General features: G+C 41.6%; 1 protein-coding gene across 3 annotated transcripts in view; it reads left to right on the forward strand.

The window, feature by feature from the left end:
* Positions 1–18,546, forward strand: part of MAPDA (N6-Methyl-AMP deaminase) — a 34,942-nt gene that overhangs the window by 7,338 nt on the left and 9,058 nt on the right. For 2 of the 3 annotated variants that reach the window (XR_011146302.1, XM_068991278.1), the window contains exons 5-12: positions 335–395; positions 5,368–5,455; positions 7,346–7,427; positions 10,912–11,038; positions 12,203–12,283; positions 14,089–14,227; positions 15,788–15,888; positions 16,405–16,601. Coding sequence is in view for 2 of the 3 variants with exons in the window: in XM_068991278.1 (XP_068847379.1) it covers positions 335–395; positions 5,368–5,455; positions 7,346–7,427; positions 10,912–11,038; positions 12,203–12,283; positions 14,089–14,227; positions 15,788–15,888; positions 16,405–16,590 (865 nt within the window). In the remaining variant the exon portion in view is untranslated. Of the gene's footprint in view, positions 1–334; positions 396–5,367; positions 5,456–7,345; positions 7,428–10,911; positions 11,039–12,202; positions 12,284–14,088; positions 14,228–15,787; positions 15,889–16,404; positions 16,617–18,546 lie in introns of all 3 variants that reach the window. The other variant, XM_068991279.1, reaches the window with a different exon arrangement.

The following is an 18,546-nucleotide window of genomic DNA, read 5'->3' on the forward strand; positions in this document are numbered from 1 at the left end:
CTGTTGACAAATTTTAGTGATTTGTATTGTTTGTGAAATTATACTATATTGGAATATTCTTTAGACTTGGAAATATAGACTTCTTGGTTTTTTTCCCCCTGTTTCCTGCTTCCACTTGAGATAGGGGTTGTGGAGGTGAAGAAGGGAAACTATTGTTTTCCACTTAAAAGTAACATTTAATTTTCAGTCATTTGATGATCTGTCCAGATCAGTGTAATTTTTGAGAAACCTATTCTGTTGTTTCTTATAAATATATAATTACTACTAGCCTAAAATCAATTAATTTAGTGAAGTTTTTGATGACTAAAGTATGTTAAAACTTTTCATATTGCAGGTGCCTCCAGATGTTTCAAATAATTCATCTACTTACTACTAGCCCTGAAGATGTTCTAATGGTGAGAAATGAAGCATTTTTAGACTGGTTTAAACATTAGTAAGTAATTGATGCCCTTCTGTTGTTGCACATGACTCAAGAGTCTGATGAAAAATATTTTTTTGCTTTTTTTATGGTAACTTTTGAAAAACAACGTTGAGACATTTGCCTAACAGCTAATAGACTCTATTAATTGTAAACTATATGAGGAAAGAACCAAGATCAAAATCTTCTGTTAGGTAGAAAATTGGACAGTGCGGAGGAGAAAAGCTTTTTTCATATATGTATAAACTCTGTATACAAACGTATCATATGAAATATCTGACCACAGGCTCTACCTGAATTGCTCGGGATACTTTGAAGTTTCTGGGTGGACAGTATAGAGAATGAAGACGTTCAAGAGCTGCTTGGAGATTGAGTGATTAATCTTTAGGGAAACTGCCTTCCCTCTGGAGAAGGGCTAGAGGACTCCACTGTGTTCCCTTAGCTGGATGACTGGCTTTGTATCAGATTTGTATCATTGATCTGATTAGGATGGCATTTTTAAATGTTCTCTTTCTAATTGGAGAGAAGCAGAATCCAATCCGTGTTTTTAACCCTTAGGGAAAAAGTGCAAAGTAAGAAATACAATGTGTTTTTGGAGAGGTGACATTTGACTGGTCAAGAAAGAATTTTCTCCTTGGCTGAGACTGATCCTCTTGATAATTATTAAGTAAATTAATCACCTTTTGGAGGAAGGTTAACTCTTAAGAGTTTAGTTTAGCAGAAGTTGACAGAGTGTCCGCAGTGTTCCAGGCACTCTGCTAGGACTGAGAGACAAAAAGATCGACATGGTCCCTGCCCCTCAGGAATCCATAGTCAGGTTGGAGAGACAGACCCATAAGAGGATAAATCCAACATCAAGAGGTAAGCTCTGTGTTGGAGACATGGACAGGGGTTTATAGGAACCCTAGGCAGCATTTGTTGTCTTATCAGCCACTCAGCAGGTCCCGTTGAACCCTGCTAGGGACATCCACCACAGGAGGCTTTGTCTCATTTTCTGTTGTTGAGTGGAACAGAGCAAAACTGATTACATTTTAGATTCTGAGAGTTCTGTGGGTATACTATGCCGTACTCATTGTTTCTTTTTTTTTTAAAGTTGCTAAGAAGCTTTAATAAATGAACCTTGTGTGGGAATAAGTCAAGGGATTGTTTATAGATATGGGACTGAGTGTATTAGGATCGCTTAACAGTCTCAACAGAGTAACTGAGTGTAATCTCAAAAAGACAAGATTGAAATGTATCTGAAAAAAACATTAACTATTGCATGTGCTAGATTCTGTGCTCAACATGACTTTTCTGAAGTGGTCATTTTTATTGCTCCCTTTTTGCAGATGAAAAAAGCTGAGGCCTAACGAGGTTAAATATAACTTGTTCAAGGTCACTCACCATGAGTAAAGTGGCGGAATTGGCTGTTTTGTCTGATTCCAGAGTCCTTGTCCTTTCTTATTTGAGATGTGCAGTCTTACCATCCCTGGAGTAAGCGGCAACTTAATTGTGAGGTACTCTTATCTGAAGACAGAACTTGAGTCCATGTTCTCAGTCCAGAGCATAGGAGAAGAAAGCCCAAAGAGCCAGGAGCTGACTGCAGTACCTGTTGCTGCCTGGAGCAGAAAGGACTGAATCTGGTTGACATGGGAAGGGAAGTCACTCCCTAGAGAAGTGTTCTTGGATATGAGCTAGAGATGATTCCACAGGTCTCACTGTGGCCTAGCGAAGTCTTCCTTCCACTGCTTTCAATCAGCACTTGCCAGCAACCTTCTGTTGTTCCTTTAGGTTTCACAGGTACCTCACCGCCAGGAAAAGGGATGCCCTGGATAGTAGATATGATCACTTCACACCTTCCCTTCACCCTCGTTGTCAATCCACACATTATAGACAGGCTTCTGCATTAGTCTCTTGTGAGCTGGGATAGGAGGAGTTGGTCTTTCTGGATCTGCTTAGTTAAGGAGTGAAGATAAGATTTGAGTTCCTCACACCTGCAAAGACAAGGACTGTGCTGTGGTAATGGCAGTGGCAGCAATGTGGGGTTTCTGGAACACCAGTTTTACAGGGTGGTCTAGCGCCTTTGATGATAGTACAGAGGCTGCAGGGTCGTGCCTCGTGGTGGAGGAAGCAATAGTGTCTTGCCTGGTCCAAGGGTGTCACGTGATTTTGAATGCTTTTGTGTCATCCTTGTTACTGAGGCCAACCTCTGTCTGCTTGCCACAGAGCAGGCCAATAAATTCAAGAGATGAGGTGTTGAGGCAAGGAATATGACTTTATTGGGAAAGCTGGCAGATGGAGAAGATGGCAGACTAACGTCTCAAAATAACCATCTTATTGGAGTCTGGATGCCAGTTTCTTTTACAGAACAAAGATGGGGAGAGGTGAGGGATTAAGGTTAAAAATGCTGTTACTCTTACAAATGTCTTCTGGAATGGCCAGCCTCCACGAGAGGATATATTAATTTTTTCCTTCCTGTAGCCATCCACAGGTGGACAAAGTCCTGAACAAAGGCATTTTGGTTTGACATTAAGGCAGAGGGGGGCAGGGTTCTCCGAGGCAGGCCATTTTGTATGCGTATAATAATAAAAGCAACAGAAAGCAAAGGTTAAAGTCGAAGAAACAGATCCAGCATGGAGTCAAAACTGAGTCTTGCCTGTAACATCCTGAGCTATGTGATCTCTAAGGCTGATTCTCCAGACCTCCTGGTGAATCTGAGCCACCTGTTATATGCATGTTGTAATAAGTTCCATTTTGGCTTTAGTGTGAAGAAAAAAGATGAGGCCGGGACCTTGGCTTGCAGTGAATCCACCAAGGTGGTGCCTCCCTGTTAAGCACTGTCTGTACAGTCAGCCAGCCTTGTTTCTCTGCCAGGACACTGCATCTGTGTGCCCATGTGCATGTGGGCAAAGCAGGTTAAGAGTAGGGTACCAGCTGTAAGGACTAACTAGGGCTGGTTGTCACAGCATTTCTAACCTGGTCCTTTTTCCTCCTAGGTTTTTACATTTTAGGTAATGGCAATGAGGGAAAACATGCCTTCAGCCTTTAGATATCATTTATCTTGGTCGTTGAGTAATTTCTGGATTGTTGAGTTTTCTATTAGATTGAATACAGTTTTTTAACTCAAATTTATCACCCATTTTCTTTGCCTAAAAGAATCTTCCTAAGTACATTTGGGGAGAGTTTAACCCTGCCAAAAGAAATTCTTACAAAGTTCAACTTATCCCTAAATAACGTGAATAAGAACCTTAAGCCATGACTTTAATTTTTATATATATTTTTAATTGAAGGATTATTGCTTTACAATATTGTTTTGGTTTCTGCCGTACATAAACATGAATCAGCCATCGGCATACATATGTCCCCTCCCTCTTGGGCTTCCCTCCCACCTCCCACCTCATCCCACCCCTCTAGTTTGTTACAAAGCTCTGGTTTGAGTTCCCTGAGTCACACAGCGAATTCCCATTGGCTGTCTATTTTATATATGGTAATGTATATGTCTCCTTGCTACTCTCCCTATTCGACCCACCCCCTCCTCCTCCCCACTCCCCCACCCCGTGTCCATAAATCTTGTTCTTTATGTCTGCGTCTCCATTGCCGGCCTGCAAATAGGATCATCAGTACCATCTTTCAGGATACCACATATATGCACAAATATGTGTTATTTGTTTTAGTTTCAGACTTACTTCATTCTGTATAATAGGCGCTAGGGTCATCTGCCTCATTAGAACTGACTCAGATGCATTCCTTTTTGTGTCTGAGTAATATTCCATTGTATATATGTTCCACAACTTCTTTATCCCTTCATCTGTCAACAGACATCTAGGCTGCTTCCATGCCCTGGCTATTGTAAATAGCGCTGCATTGAACATTGGGGTGCATGTGTCTTTTTCAGTTTGGGTTTCCTCAGGGTGTATGCCTGCTAGTGGGATTGCTGGGTCATGTGCTGGTTTTATTTCCTAGTTTTTTAAGGACTCTCCATACTGTCTTCCATAGTGACTGTATCAGTTTACATTCCCACCAGCAGTGCAAGAGGGTTCCTTTTTCTCCACACCCTCTCCAGCATTTATTGTTTGTAGATTTTTTGATGATGATGGCCATTCGGACTGGTTTGAGGTAATAGCTCATTGTAGTTTTGATTTACATTTCTCTAATAATGAGTGATGTTGAGCATCTTTTTGTTGGCTTATTAGCCATCTGTATGTCTTCATTGGAGAAATGTCTGTTTAGGTCTTTTGCTCACTTTTGGTTTGGGTTGTTTGTTTTTCTTATATTGAGTTCTATGATCTGCTTATATATTTTGGAAATTAGTCCTTTGTCAGTTGTTTCACTTACTATTATTTTCTCCCATTATGAGGGTTGTCTTTTCACCTTGTCTATAGTTTCCTTTGGTGTGCAAAAGCTTTTCAGTTTAATTAGGTCCCACGTGTTTATTTTTGTTTTTATTTCCATTACTCTGGGAGGTGGGTCTTAGAGGGTCTTGCTGTGATTTATATCATACACTGTTCTGCCGATGTTTTCCTCTATGAGAAGCCATGACATTAAATGGTACATCAGTACTGCCTAATCATTTTAGCTGCTTATTTCTATATGTAACGTTCCAGTACTATACACTCATAGATGGTTTACTGGTTTTAGTTTTGCCTCATTTCTCTGTTTTATCAGTCTGCTGTTCTCTAGGAAATAGAGAAATGGTTAAAAGGGAAGAAGAGAAACAGAAGGTGGCGGGGGGTTGTGCAGATTTGGATTTAATGTGAGAGTGAGGGGGGTAAGGGGAGCTGTTGGAAACATGGTAGTTTTGTCACAGCCGCCACTAAGGGTGTGAAAAGCAGGGCGCTTCACCATGTGGGAGACTCCCCCCACTCCTTGCGAGTCATTTAACGCGTGGAATAGAGCTGTAGCATGTGGCATTTTCATGGAGCCCCTTATACTAATGTTATCAGTATTGTGAGCATTGCTTTCATTATCAGGTGACGAAAGATGTCATTAAAGAATTTGCAGATGACGGTGTCAAGTATCTGGAACTAAGGAGCACACCCAGAGGAGAAAATGCTACAGGTAAAATCTAACTCCTGATACTTCTCAGCATATGTCTATCTTTTTCTTCACGTGCTTTGATCATGCATATGCCTGCAAAGTTGAAACTATGCAGCATTTACCATTACACTGTTGTAAAAGTAGGGTCAAAGGTCCATATCTTCCGATGTACTTTAATGACATATGTTATTAATGAGTCAGTCAGTTATTTATAAGTTAAAATACCAGATCAGGTATTATCTGTTGAAGGGAAATTAAAAGGGCTGCAAAAATTTCATTTATTATTGTTTGCTCTTCTCACTCTGAAAAAAGAACACTTGTTCCTTATAGCTGTGTTCTTAAATAGACGTTAGTTCATGTTCCCTGCATCAAGTGCTTGTGACACAGTGCTCCTGAGTGGATGTGGAATCGCATTTCATGACAGTCATTGAAATGAAGTTATTCAGTCTCTTCTCGGGTACTGATGGTATCAGGCCAGGAGCCAGCTGTGATGTGGTTAAACCTCTCTGGATGGAGATGAGCGGATCTGGATATGGTCTGGAGAAGCTTCCTAGGGCCCTCTTTCTGCTGATAAGAGCAGCATCAGGAGGTATTCTGTGATGTGCTTGGGTCCCGCTTAGCATTTTGTGACCAGATCATCTTGTGCCTGGATAATGTGTAGCCAGCATCATTCAGGGGGTGAAATTTTAAACTACATATAGTAAAGTAAGTGTTGAAATGAGATAAGCAGGAGCTTCTTTTTTTGTTTTGGATTTTTATTAGAATATAGTTGACTTACAATGTCATGTTAGTTCTGCTGTACAGCAAAGTGAATCAGTTATACATATATATCCACTCTTTTTTAGATTCTTTTCCCATGCAGGTCATTACAGAGTATTGAGAAGAGTTCCTTTTGCTATATAGTGGGTCCTTTTTAGTTATCTGCTTTACATATAGTCGTGTGTATGTGTCAACCCAATCTCCCAATTATCCCTCCCCCTGAACAGAAGATTCTCATTTCACATTTTTTAAACTTTAGGATCAGTTCCAAGTTATGCTGGTGAGGATAGTGAAAGGGAAGGAGAAAAGCAATCTGTAGATTATTAGTGCTAGTTGACCCTTCAAATGGAGAGTCAAAGGGAAATGCTAACTTAAGTGTGCAGAATAGGGGAATAGTTAAAGTTTAATGGGATATTTGGTAACCATTAAAAATATTTGCAAAGACACTTTAATGACATGAAGACATGCTCAGAGTACAGTGTTAAATGAATGACTGTGATACACATACACCTAGCATCTCATCTGTTCAGAATTGTATTTTTGTTGTTGTTCGGTCACCAGGTCATATCACTCTGTGTTTGTGTGTGTGAATTTGTTGTTGTTCAGCTGCTCAGTCGTGTCTCTTTGCTACCCCATGGACTATAGCACACCAGACTTCCCTGTCTTTCACCAACTCCCAGAAGTCTGCTCAAACTCATGTCTGTTGAGTCAGTGATGCCATGCAACTATCTCATCCTCTCTTGCGCCCTTCCCCTGAACCAGGGTCGAACTCAGGTCTCCTGCATTGCAGGCAGATTCTTTACCGTCTGAGCTGCCCGGGAAGCTCATTAAGTACAAATGGCATTTACTAAAGCCTGCATATGCGAGAGATACAGATTCGACCCCTGTGTCAGGAAGATCCCTGGAAGAGGACTCCACCCACTCCACTATTCTTGCCTGGAGAATCCCATGGACAGAGGAGCCTGGCGGGCTGCAGTCCATGGGGTTGCAGAGTCTGACATGACTGAGTGTGCACGCACATCCATAACTCATCTGTAACCATACACTTATCACACAGAAAGCGAAGTGTAATTGTTCATATAGGAATACGATTGTTGAAGGATGAAGTTGTTGATGATCTCTTTACAGATGTTTTATTTGTGTCCTTTCCAGGAATGACTAAAAAGACTTATGTGGAATCTATACTTGAGGGTATAAAACAGTCCAAAGAAGAAAACGTAGACATTGATGTTAGGTAAGAAACATTGTGCCTTAGTGGTCACCACTGAAACTACTAGAAGGTGACAGTTTTACTCTTTTGAGCATGAGTATAAATCAACCAATATCTGACTTTTATTTTATAATAGAAGAAAGGTCAAGAACTGCATTGTCTAAAGTTGAGAATACAGTTTTGAATTTTTTTTTCCTGTGGCAATAAAGTTCTGAGTCCTGTTGCTGTAGTGAAGTGTGGCTTCCCGTGGCTCTTCAACAAAAATCCAGACTTCTTCTTGGGGCCTGCAAGGTCCCATGTGCGGCCTTTCTCACTTCAGCAGCCTCGTGTGTTCCACTGGTCACTCACCATGCACTGACCTTCCCCCTATTCCTCAAATAGGCCAAGACTGTCGTCCCACGTCAGCACTTTTGTGCTTCCTGTTGCTTCTGCCTAGAGCACTCTGCCATATCCTCGCACGGCTGGCTGCTTGTTACTCAGGTCTCATGTGCCTGTCACTTCCTCAGAGAGGCCTTCCTTGACCACCTTATCTAACATGCCTCCCCACATCTTCTAGTTATTCCATTTATTTCCTTTATGACACTCCTCTTAACAAAATCAGAAATTTTCTTGTTTTATTTATATATATACACATTCACCCACTAGAGTGTAAGTTCGGTGAGGCCAGGGACGTTATCTTTGATTCACCAGTACTTAGAGCTGGCACATAATTAGGGCTCAGTAAGTCCTTGATGGAAGAAAATAAAGAAAGCTAGCTGGCTTTCTGGCTATAAAATCCGTCTATAACGTCTCTCAGTTATGCTTAACTGGACTGATACCCTAAATAAAAAACAAAAACGGGCAAAAGACAAGGATTCAGAAGAGAAAACATAGAAATGGCCAATAAATGTATAGAAAACTATTTAACATCAATAATCAGATGATTTTGTTTATTTTTAATATATGTTAATATAATTTGTATCAGCTATTGGGTACATGTTAGAATATTACCAGTCTTGTAACCCTCAAATAGCTGTGAAAAGAAGAGAGGCGAAAAGCAAAGGAGAAAAGGAAAGATATAAGCATCTGAACGCGGAGTTCCAAAAAATAGCAAGACGAGATAAGAAAGCCTTCTTCAGCAATCAATGCAAAGAAATAGAGGAAAAGAACAGAATGGGAAAGACTAGAGATCTCTTCAAGAAAATTAGAGATACCAAGGGAACATTTTATGCAAAGATGGGCTCGATAAAGGACAGAAATGGTCTGGACCTAACAGAAGCAGAAGATATTAAGAAGAGGTGGCAAGAATATACGGAAGAACTATACAAAAAAGATCTTCATGACCCAGATAATCATGATGATGTGATCACTAATCTAGAGCCAGACATCTTGGAATGTGAAGTCAAGTGGGCCTTAGAAAGCATCACTGCAAACAAAGCTAGTGGAGGTGATGGAATTCCAGTTGAGCTGTTTCAAATCCTGAAAGATGATGCTGTGAAAGTGCTGCACTCAATATGCCAGCAAATTTGGAAAACTCAGCAGTGGCCACAGGACTGGAAAAGGTCAGTTTTCATTCCAATTCCAAAGAAAGGCAATGCAAAAGAATGTTCAAACTACCACACAATTGCACTCATCTCACATGCTAGTAAAGTAATGCTCAAAATTCTCCAAGCCAGGCTTCAGCAATATGTGAACCATGAACTTCCTGATGTTCAAGCTGGTTTTAGAAAAGGCAGAGGAACCAGAGATCAAATTGCCAACATCCGCTGGATCATGGAAAAAGCAAGAGAATTCCAGAAAAACATCTATTTCTGCTTTATTGACTATGCCAAAGCCTTTGTGTAGATCACAATAAATGGTGGAAAATTCTTCAAGAGATGGGAATACCAGACCACCTAACCTGCCTCTTGAGAAATCTGTATGCAGGTCAGGAAGCAACAGTTAGAACTGGACATGGAACAACAGACTGGTTCCAAATAGGAAAAGGAGTATATCAAGGCTGTATATTGTCACCATGCTTATTTAACTTATATGCAGAGTACATCATGACAAACGCTGGGCTGGAAGAAACACAAGCTGGAATCAAGATTGCCGGGAGAAATATCAATAACCTCAGACATGCAGATGACACCACCCTTATGGCAGAAAGTGAAGAGGAAATAAAAAGCCTCTTGATTAAAGTGAAAGAGGAGAGTGAAAAAGTTAGCTTAAAGCTCAACATTCAGAAAACGAAGATCATGGCATCTGGTCCTATCACTTCATAGGAAATAGATGGGGAAACAGTAGAAACAGTGTCAGACTTTAATTTTTTGGGCTCCAAAATCACTGCAGATGGTGATTGCAGCCATAGAATTAAAAGACGCTTACTCCTTGGAAGAAAAGTTATGAGCAACCTAGATAGCATATTCAAAAGCAGAGACATTACTTTGCCGACTAAGGTCTGTCTAGTCAAGGCTATGGTTTTTCCAGTTGTCATGTATGGATGTGAGAGTTGGACTGTGAAGAAGGCTGAGCACCGAAGAATTGATGCTTTTGAACTGTGGTGTTGGAGAAGACTCTTGAGAGTCCCTTGGACTGCAAGGAGATCCAACCAGTCCATTCTGAAGGAGATCAGCCCTGGGATTTCTTTGGAAGGAATGATGCTAAAGCTGAAACTCTAGTACTTTGGCCACGTCATGTGAAGAGTTGACTCATTGGAAAAGACTCTGATGCTGGGAGGGATTGGGGGCAGGAGGAGAAGGGAATGACCGAGGATGAGATGGCTGGATGGCATCACTGACTCGATGGATGTGAGTCTGAGTGAACTTTGGGAGATGGTGATGGACAGGGAGGCCTGGCGTGCTGCGATTCATGGGGTCGCAAAGAGTCGGACACGACTAAGCGACTGAACTGAGCTGAACTGAACCCTTAATGAAAGAGATCTAAGCCTTCTGATGAAGGAACCACCACCTATTAATTCCTCTTGCCTCAGTATTGAATCTGATGTGACTAAGCCTCTAGACTGGATCCAGTTTCCAATTCGTAGGAAATACAAGAGACAGGAGAACAAGTTAGCAACATAGGGATTCAATCAGCAAAATCAAACTGTGGGAAACTCTACAGAACAAATGATCTGGTTTCTTCAACAAATAAATTCAAGAAAAGAGGCTGGGGAGAGGTGTGAGGTAGAGGGTGGGAGAGAGGGGCGGGAAGTAGCTATAGATTAAAAGCAACTTGAGACACATTGACCAGAACAATGTGTGGACCTTAGTTTGATTCTGAACCAAACAGACTAAAAACCAAATACATGAACAACAACAAAAAACCATGAAATAATCAGAAGTTTGAGCAGTAACTAGATATCTGGTGCTGTTGAGAAATTTATGTTTTCCTCCCTCTGGCAAAGTAAGCTGTCAAGTCAGTCAGGCTGTACTTCCGCAGTAAGATACATCGCAAGTAGCTTGCCGTACGTCTCTGGCCTTCCTCAGAGTTGTCTTTTTCATCTTTACAATCTGCATTCGTTTTCAACTGTGTTCTTCTTGCATTGAAGGTATTTGATATCAATTGACAGAAGAGGTGGCCCTTCAGCAGCCAAGGAGGCTGTTAAACTTGCTGAAGAGTTCTTCCTTTCTGCAGAGGATACAGTTCTTGGCCTTGACCTCAGTGGAGACCCTGCAGTAAGTTATTTTTCCAAAATATGTTTTATTTCTAAAAGGTAGAATCAGTTTGTGGGATAAGGATTAGGTTGGGGCACCTTGCGTTCTCCAGGTTCAGCAGACACCCTGTGTGTATGAAGCCCTATTCTGCCCTGGATGACCAGAATGTCCACAGCAACTGCTCTCCAGGTTTCAGTGAAAGAGTTAAGCCCTCTAAAAAAAAGAAAAAAAGATTTGTATGACAGTATGATTATTTTCTTCATTTTTCTAAAGATGGTACCCAACTAGTACCATTCCACATACATAGAGAGAGTTGATTTATTACAGTCCATGTCTAATGCTTTGACTTGACTAGACGTATCAAATCAAAGCTCCGGGAGATGGTGATGGACAGGGAGGCCTGGCGTGCTGTGATTCAGGGAGTCGCAAAGAGTCGGACACGACTGAGCGACTGATCTGAACTGAACTGAACTGATGTCTAATGCTTAATTAATGCTTAACTGTGGGCCGGGCTTAATTATTTCACAGAAGCCCCATTTGAAAAAGGCTGGCCTAGAGCTTCTTGAAGGTCATATTCAAACAGGGTGTCTCAGCTGTGGCACTACTGACATCTTGGGCCAAAGAATTTTTATTGTAGGATAATGTCATGCGTATTTTAAGATGTTTAGCAGCATCCCTGACCTCTTCCCAATAGATCCCAGCACCTTGTTAGTTGTAACAACCAAAAATGTTTGTAGACGTCACCACATGTCCCTTGAGGGGCAGAATCACCTCGGTTGAAAATCATTGAATTAGAGTCCTATGAACCTGGTTCTTTACAGCTTTAACGAAAGCAGGGCTGTTCTGGCCTTGTTTCATCATCCGTTTGATAGAAGCTTTCTTTACCCATCATACTTATTCCTAAAGCTCTAGATACCTAGATAACCGTCTAGAAATAAAATTTGGTGACTGTTATATCTAGCTTAGCTGATTCACCTGAGGTTCACTGATACTTGAGATGGTTGAGGGCAAGGACAGTGGCTTTGCCAGCTTTGAATTCCCTAATTTTGCTTTATAAACAAAATGTACAAATGAGTCCATCTGCCACTTTATTTCCTGTCATTATTCCTTTGTTATTGAGACAGAGTACTCAGTTCTTCAGTTTGCCTAGACTCGTATATCCTCATCTTAACTTTTATCTTCAAGGCAGGACAAGCAAAAGACTTCTTGGAACCTCTTTTAGAAGCTAAAAAATCTGGTCTGAAGTTGGCACTTCATCTTTCAGAGGTAAATAATACTGTAAAATTAGGCTGGCAAGGGTAGATTACATGGAAAATCATTAACAGAAAATAATAAGCACTTGTACAGAGCTAAAGATAAACCTGGCTTGGGAAAACACGTTTAGAGAGAAAATGGAAATATTTTTGTGTAAGTTATAATGATAAAGGCATAACTTGCCGTAGACCCTGGAGTTTTGGTTTCTATGGTTTGGTTGTTACAGTTCCTGGGCTTGGCTGTTGACTTGCGCTACAGTTGTATCCTTAGAACAGTTCAACAACAGCTTGTTGGAGAAAATGCATGAATTTTAGTCAGCAGCCTTGTTATCAGCAAACCAACACTGAGAAAAGCATGAGTTTGCCTCTCTTGTCCTTGCAGGGAAGGGATCGGAATGTATCACATACACTGGCAAGAAAGAAAGTAGCTCATCATCGTTTTATAAGGCCCAGAGGGAGATCGGGTGCCCCTGTGGGCCCCAACTTGACAGCAAGAGCGCAGGGCAGTTCATGCGTGGAAGTAGCTGGAGAACAGTCAATTCCCTGGTCGGCACGTCCCTGAGAGGCAAACGAGGGCTCTTCTGCACTCTTCCATTTTATGGATAGATTTGCTTTCTTACCTCAGTACTTCTACCTACTTAATGCTTTCTTTTATTAATATACAAAAAGCTGTAAATTATAATTAAGGTATGCAACTTGATAAATTTGGATTTAATTGTTTCTTGAATGCAGGAAATATCACCTGCTTACTGCACATGATTATTTTGAGTATTAGATGAGGTCATGATATAAAAATTGAGGCAAAAATTGGAGCTTCTTGTCAGTACTGAGTGTTTTTCATGTCTACAGAGAGTCAGTCATCTAGTAGCAGAACTTAAGGTCTAGGATCTATGTTTCCACTTGGATCCTAAAGATCCTTCACACACAGGACACCCTCTAGTTGACCTAACTGATGCCAGACTGAGGCCGTCGGGCAGGGTAACAGAACAGCCAGCGTGAGGCCGGTTACCTCTGGTCTCTGCACAGCATAAGAACCTGCCCTTTAGTTTCTGTTCTCTTATTTGATCCGTGGGGTGGGAAATGTTTCATTTCGACGTGTTATGGTCTTTTAGTCTGTCTAAGAGATGGAGAGCACAGCCTGACACACGTTTTCGTGGTGCTTGTGGCATGCACATAGGCAGCCTTGTCAAGACAGAACATGAATGCCCTGTGTGTGGGTGGAGTCTAGGCCCCAGAGTCAGACAGAGCCAGGTTTCACCCTCATCTCTACCATTATGCTAGCTCTGTGAGCTTGGACAGCTTTTCTTTAAAATGCTTTATATCTGGACAGCTTTTCTTAAAAATGCTTTATATTTTTAGCTACGAAAGTTTTATGTACCTGAAGAAAATGGAAGAGTAGAGAAATAGTATAAAGTAGAAGTAAATAAATAAAAAATGGAAGGTCCCCTTCAGTTCTGCTCCTGAGCTGATCCTGTTAAGTTTTGCATTTATGTTTTCCCAGTTCTTTTTCTAATATGTGTGAAGACATGTACACAACACAGAAGACACGTATGCATATAGAGTTGTGGGATTTTGTTATTGAGCACTTACTTTTTCAGTTTTGATTTCTTTGTCTTAATACTTTGTATAATTCTTGTGAGGTTTAAAGCAGACGGTATGTGAAAAGTCAATAGCTGTTGGCTCTCTAGTTATTATCATTGAAAGGAATCCAGAAGAATATTGGGAAATGAACGGGAAGATCAAAGGCAAAGAAGAAGTACTTTTAAGAACCACTGAAGGAGGTTATTGATGCCCTCTTCTCCCCTTCTTTTTTTTGAGATTCCAAACCGAAAAACAGAAACACAAGTACTCCTGAACCTGTTTCCTGACCGAATCGGCCATGGGACATTTCTCAGCTCCTCCGAGGAAGGATCCTCGGATCTGGTGGACTTTGTGAGGCAACATCAGATACCGCTCGGTAAGGCGTCAGGTCCTCCAGGCCACTCTCTGACCCTTCCTCCCCGCCTGCAGCTTGCCACCCGTATGTAGAGAAGCGCTGTTCTAAATACATAGATATCATTTAGAAATGAAGTGATGCTTTCTCAACCTTATTGAAGTAACAGGAAAGTTTATTAATAGCTCCCATTAGAGTATAAAAGCTCCAAGAGAGCAGGGCCCTCATCTGTCTTGCTCACTGCTGCATTCCCCAGTTCCTGGAACTCGGTATTATATTGAAGTAATAGGGTCATCTATCATTTTGGAATTACTTTAACCTGTTTACTTATGAAAATGTATAACATATGTTTAGAGATTAAGACGTCTGCAAAATTTCAAGTGTACTTTTATATGTCTGTTAACATCACATACTGGTCTACATGTATATACCAGGAGCTATTTTTTTTTTAGCAACAAATATTTATGAAGTGCCTACTCTCTTCCAGTCACTATTCCAATTGCTGGGAATAGAGCAGTAAAAAAATAGACAATGTTTCTTTCTCAAGGAACTTATATTCTAGCATGGGTAAGAGAGACAGTAAGCAAATACACAAGAAAATATCAGTGATAAGTTCTTTTCAGAAAATTAAACAGGCTGGTAGAAGAGTGATAAGCTAACCACTTTTGATTGGATGGTTGGGGAAGGCCTTTCTGATGAGAGGAAAAAGCAGGTGGCTGAAAACCTTTTTACTGAATGATGAATTCACTGAACTTACAAATTTAACAGTTTGTAGTAACACTTTTGTGGGTGTGCTTTTTTGACTAATTTATAGAGTTTTTCAGCAATTCATAATGGGTGAGATTTTTTCTTTCTTTTTAATAAAGAAATGTTTAAACAGCCACAAAAGTAAAGAATCTAGGAAACCACTTGCCTAGTGCTCTTACTTGAAGTGGTGTCCTGGCTCCGCAGTCAGCAATGGCAGGTTGGGTTTGCCATTCCTGGGACTGCGTGACCTGGCTCGCAGCCGCCGCACTCAGAGGAACGGATGCCATCAGTCAAGTCAGCGAAGCATTTCACTCTGGCTGGAGAGCCGGGCATAGCATCTCAGGCAGGGGTTTTGTAATCATAGAAGTCGTTCTTAAGATAGACTTCTTTGCAGGAGGCAGTGAATGGAAGGAGTTGAGATGTTTTCCTTCTTTTCATGGAAAAGGTCCATTTCCACTCTTGGAGTTTTATAACATGCAGCCCTCAAGCATTGCTCCTGTTTCCTAAGCTTTGCTTCAGCCTGTGGAAGAAGTGCAGCAGCCCTGTGAAGATTCCGTCTACTCCCCTCTCATGCTTCCCCGCGTTTGTCACGGTGACTGGCTTATCACGCTCCTCTTTCCTCTCCTTGTTCGTAAAAGAAAAAGGGAAGCACGCGATTGTGAAAGGGACACTAATTCCCCGCCTGGTACAGTCGCTGCTGTAAACCGCAGCACATGGCAGTTTTAGCATGTAAGAAAAGGCCAACTACTAAAAATGAGCATAGCTTGGAAAGATTTCCCATGTATCTGCTAATAGGTCTTTTAATTAGAAGCTTCTTCCTTTCCCCCCTCGTTCTAGAACTTTGTTTGACCTCGAACATCAAAAGTCAGACAGTTCCATCTTACGACCAACATCACTTTGGATTCTGGTACAGCATTGCCCATCCTGCCGTGATCTGTGTAAGGCGTTTTGCTCCCTTTTAGTCCCAGAGTTGCCATAGGTCAGACGTTCACTGTCTAGCTGGCTGCGTTGCACGCCAGGGCTGGTGCCCAAGTGGAGGAGTGAGAGAGGAGGGGAGTGTGAGAGGCTGCAAAGGTGTGACTGTGGTTTGGCTCTGCAGGGGAAAGTCCTGGAGAGGACCTGGGGAATGACAATACCGATGCCCAACACTCACCTCTTCAGATAATGCTTTCATTGATCGGGGCTGAGCCCTGGGCACAGATGCATTTGAAAAGCTCCCTTGGTGATTTGCACATGCAGCCATGGTTGAGAGCCACTACTCTGGTGGTTTATGTTCTTAAAAAGGATAAACAAGACTGTTCAGTAACAAATGTGCCTGGATACATTTGTAGGCCCCCATTTAGACTCTTAAAAGCATGGTAAATAAGAAAATACTTTCAGCAAAAGTTGAGAGTTGTTATTTTTTTTTAAACAGTCATTTCCTCGTTCATTTTGAAACTTTCTTACACTGACAGACTGATGATAAGGGTGTTTTTGCAACACGCCTTTCTCAAGAGTACCAGCTGGCGGCTGAAACATTTCATCTGACCCAGTCTCAGGTGTGGGATCTGTCTTATGAGTCCATCAACTACATCTTTGCTTCTGACAGCACCAAGGCTGACCTGAGGAAGAAGTGGAGTCATCTGAAGCCCCATTTTTAAGCTGTAACGAGGTGAACTACTTTTGAGTATGTATTCCAACCTAGATCTCCTTGCCACATCCCGCTTAGTAAGCCGCTCCTCCCTTGGAACCATAGCAGCCGAGTCCTGCGGACTCCGACAGCAGCACCTTTCCCATGGTGGGTGCTCAGTAAGTCTGTCTTAAACCGCCTGAAGGCTCTGAGGTCGTCCATGGCTTACCTCCATGCTGCTTTCAGGAAGGGACCTGAATGCCGCTGCACACTGAGCTCCCCATTCTAGCAGTGGTTTTGCCTTAACAGTCCCTCTTACTAGAGATCATGAAACTTCAAGAAAATCAAAGTAGGTTCTCATCAGGAAAAGTTTAGGAATTGCTAGTCTAAATAAGGTGAGAAGGGAATACAGATTGTTACCAAAGCCTTTAACCTGTCTAGCTTGTGATGACAGCTCTGTTTTGTTGTGCCTACTTTAATCAGACTCCCTTAAGTTTTCCCCAGGACTGTGGCCTCCAGGCTGCACTGCATACCATGTATTTTTGTGAATCCCAGTAGCCAGGGTGAACCTCCTCTGGGTGACGCTCGTGACAGATCAAGCTAGCTGCGGAGATCTGCCTTTGCCCTTCTCATGATTAATCCTTCTGGAGTCAAGATACATTTTAGATTTTGAGTTGAATAATGGCGAGAGAATTGATCCATTTTTGTGCTCATATCTCATCTTCCCTTCCTTGTCACCATAAAAATAGTTCTTTATAGAGCTGACAGGACAGCCATATACTTGGGTTACAGTAAAAGAGAAATGGCAGTGTTCTCTCTCTATATATATGTATGTATACACACATATATGTATATATATGAACCTATGTATGAAGTGAAGTCGCTCAGTCGTGTCCGACTCTTTGCGACCCCATGGACGGTAGCCTACCAGGCTCCTCCCTCCATGGGATTCTCCAGGCAAGAGTACTGAAGTGGGTTGCCATTTCCTTCTCCAGGGGATCTTCCCGACCCAGGGATCGAACCCGGGTCTCCCTCATTCCAGGCAGAAGCTTTAACCTCTGAGCCACCGGGGAACCTATGTACATGTGTGTATTAAGTTGTATGGCACTGGCCATAGAGAATAAACAATAAGGGGAAGAAGGGATAGCATGGGGAGAAAAAAAGAATAGCATTAGGAAAACAACTGATGAGAACAGACATGACTGTCCAGCTCCTACCAACATATTCTTGCTTTCTCTGCTGCACGTGCCACCCAGTCTGTCCTCAAGGTCTTACAGGAATTAAAGGGAGGGGTGCACAGATCCTCTTGCTCCCCCAGCAGCAGGCTTGGCTTCTCTTAGAATGTCAGAAGGCTATGTATTATTTCTTGCTGCTTCCATCCTCAGGAGTGGCAGACAATGGTTTGTGAGTTAGTTTGAGATAAGGTTGGGTTTTCCCAGGTAAGAATTTTGCTTTTGTCTTATTCATTTTGCACATTTTCTTCATCTGGAGATTGGAGGGCTGGTCCTGGGTCTTTTAAGATAGACTCATTCTCCATGCCCAATTATAATGGGTCCCAATGGATTGTCCTAAAGGATATGGATACAGATACTAAGGAAGAATTTTCATTCTGATTTGTCTTTTACCACATTCTGATTTTTCAGCCTGGAACATAAAGATTTAGACAGGCATACTTGTAGCAGCCCCACACAGGGAGCCAAAAAAAGCAAGTAAAGATTTATCTTTTCTTCCCAGGAATGACTTAATCATAATTTGCATATATACATTTTTTTAAAAAAGCACTTGAAGAACCACTGGGCACTTTATAATTTTTATTAACTTGGTATCCCTGAGAGGCAAATTAAGGTGTAAACATTGTTCTACTTTACACAAAGGGAAATGGAGGCAGGTTGACTTACATGTAAGACATCTGGAACCAGAATTCATATCTGTTGATACCACAACCAGTGCTTTTTCCACAAGACTATACACAGACATACTGAACACA

This window comes from Capricornis sumatraensis, chromosome 19 (assembly GCF_032405125.1).
Source record: "Capricornis sumatraensis isolate serow.1 chromosome 19, serow.2, whole genome shotgun sequence".
Classification (NCBI taxonomy): domain Eukaryota; kingdom Metazoa; phylum Chordata; class Mammalia; order Artiodactyla; family Bovidae; genus Capricornis; species Capricornis sumatraensis.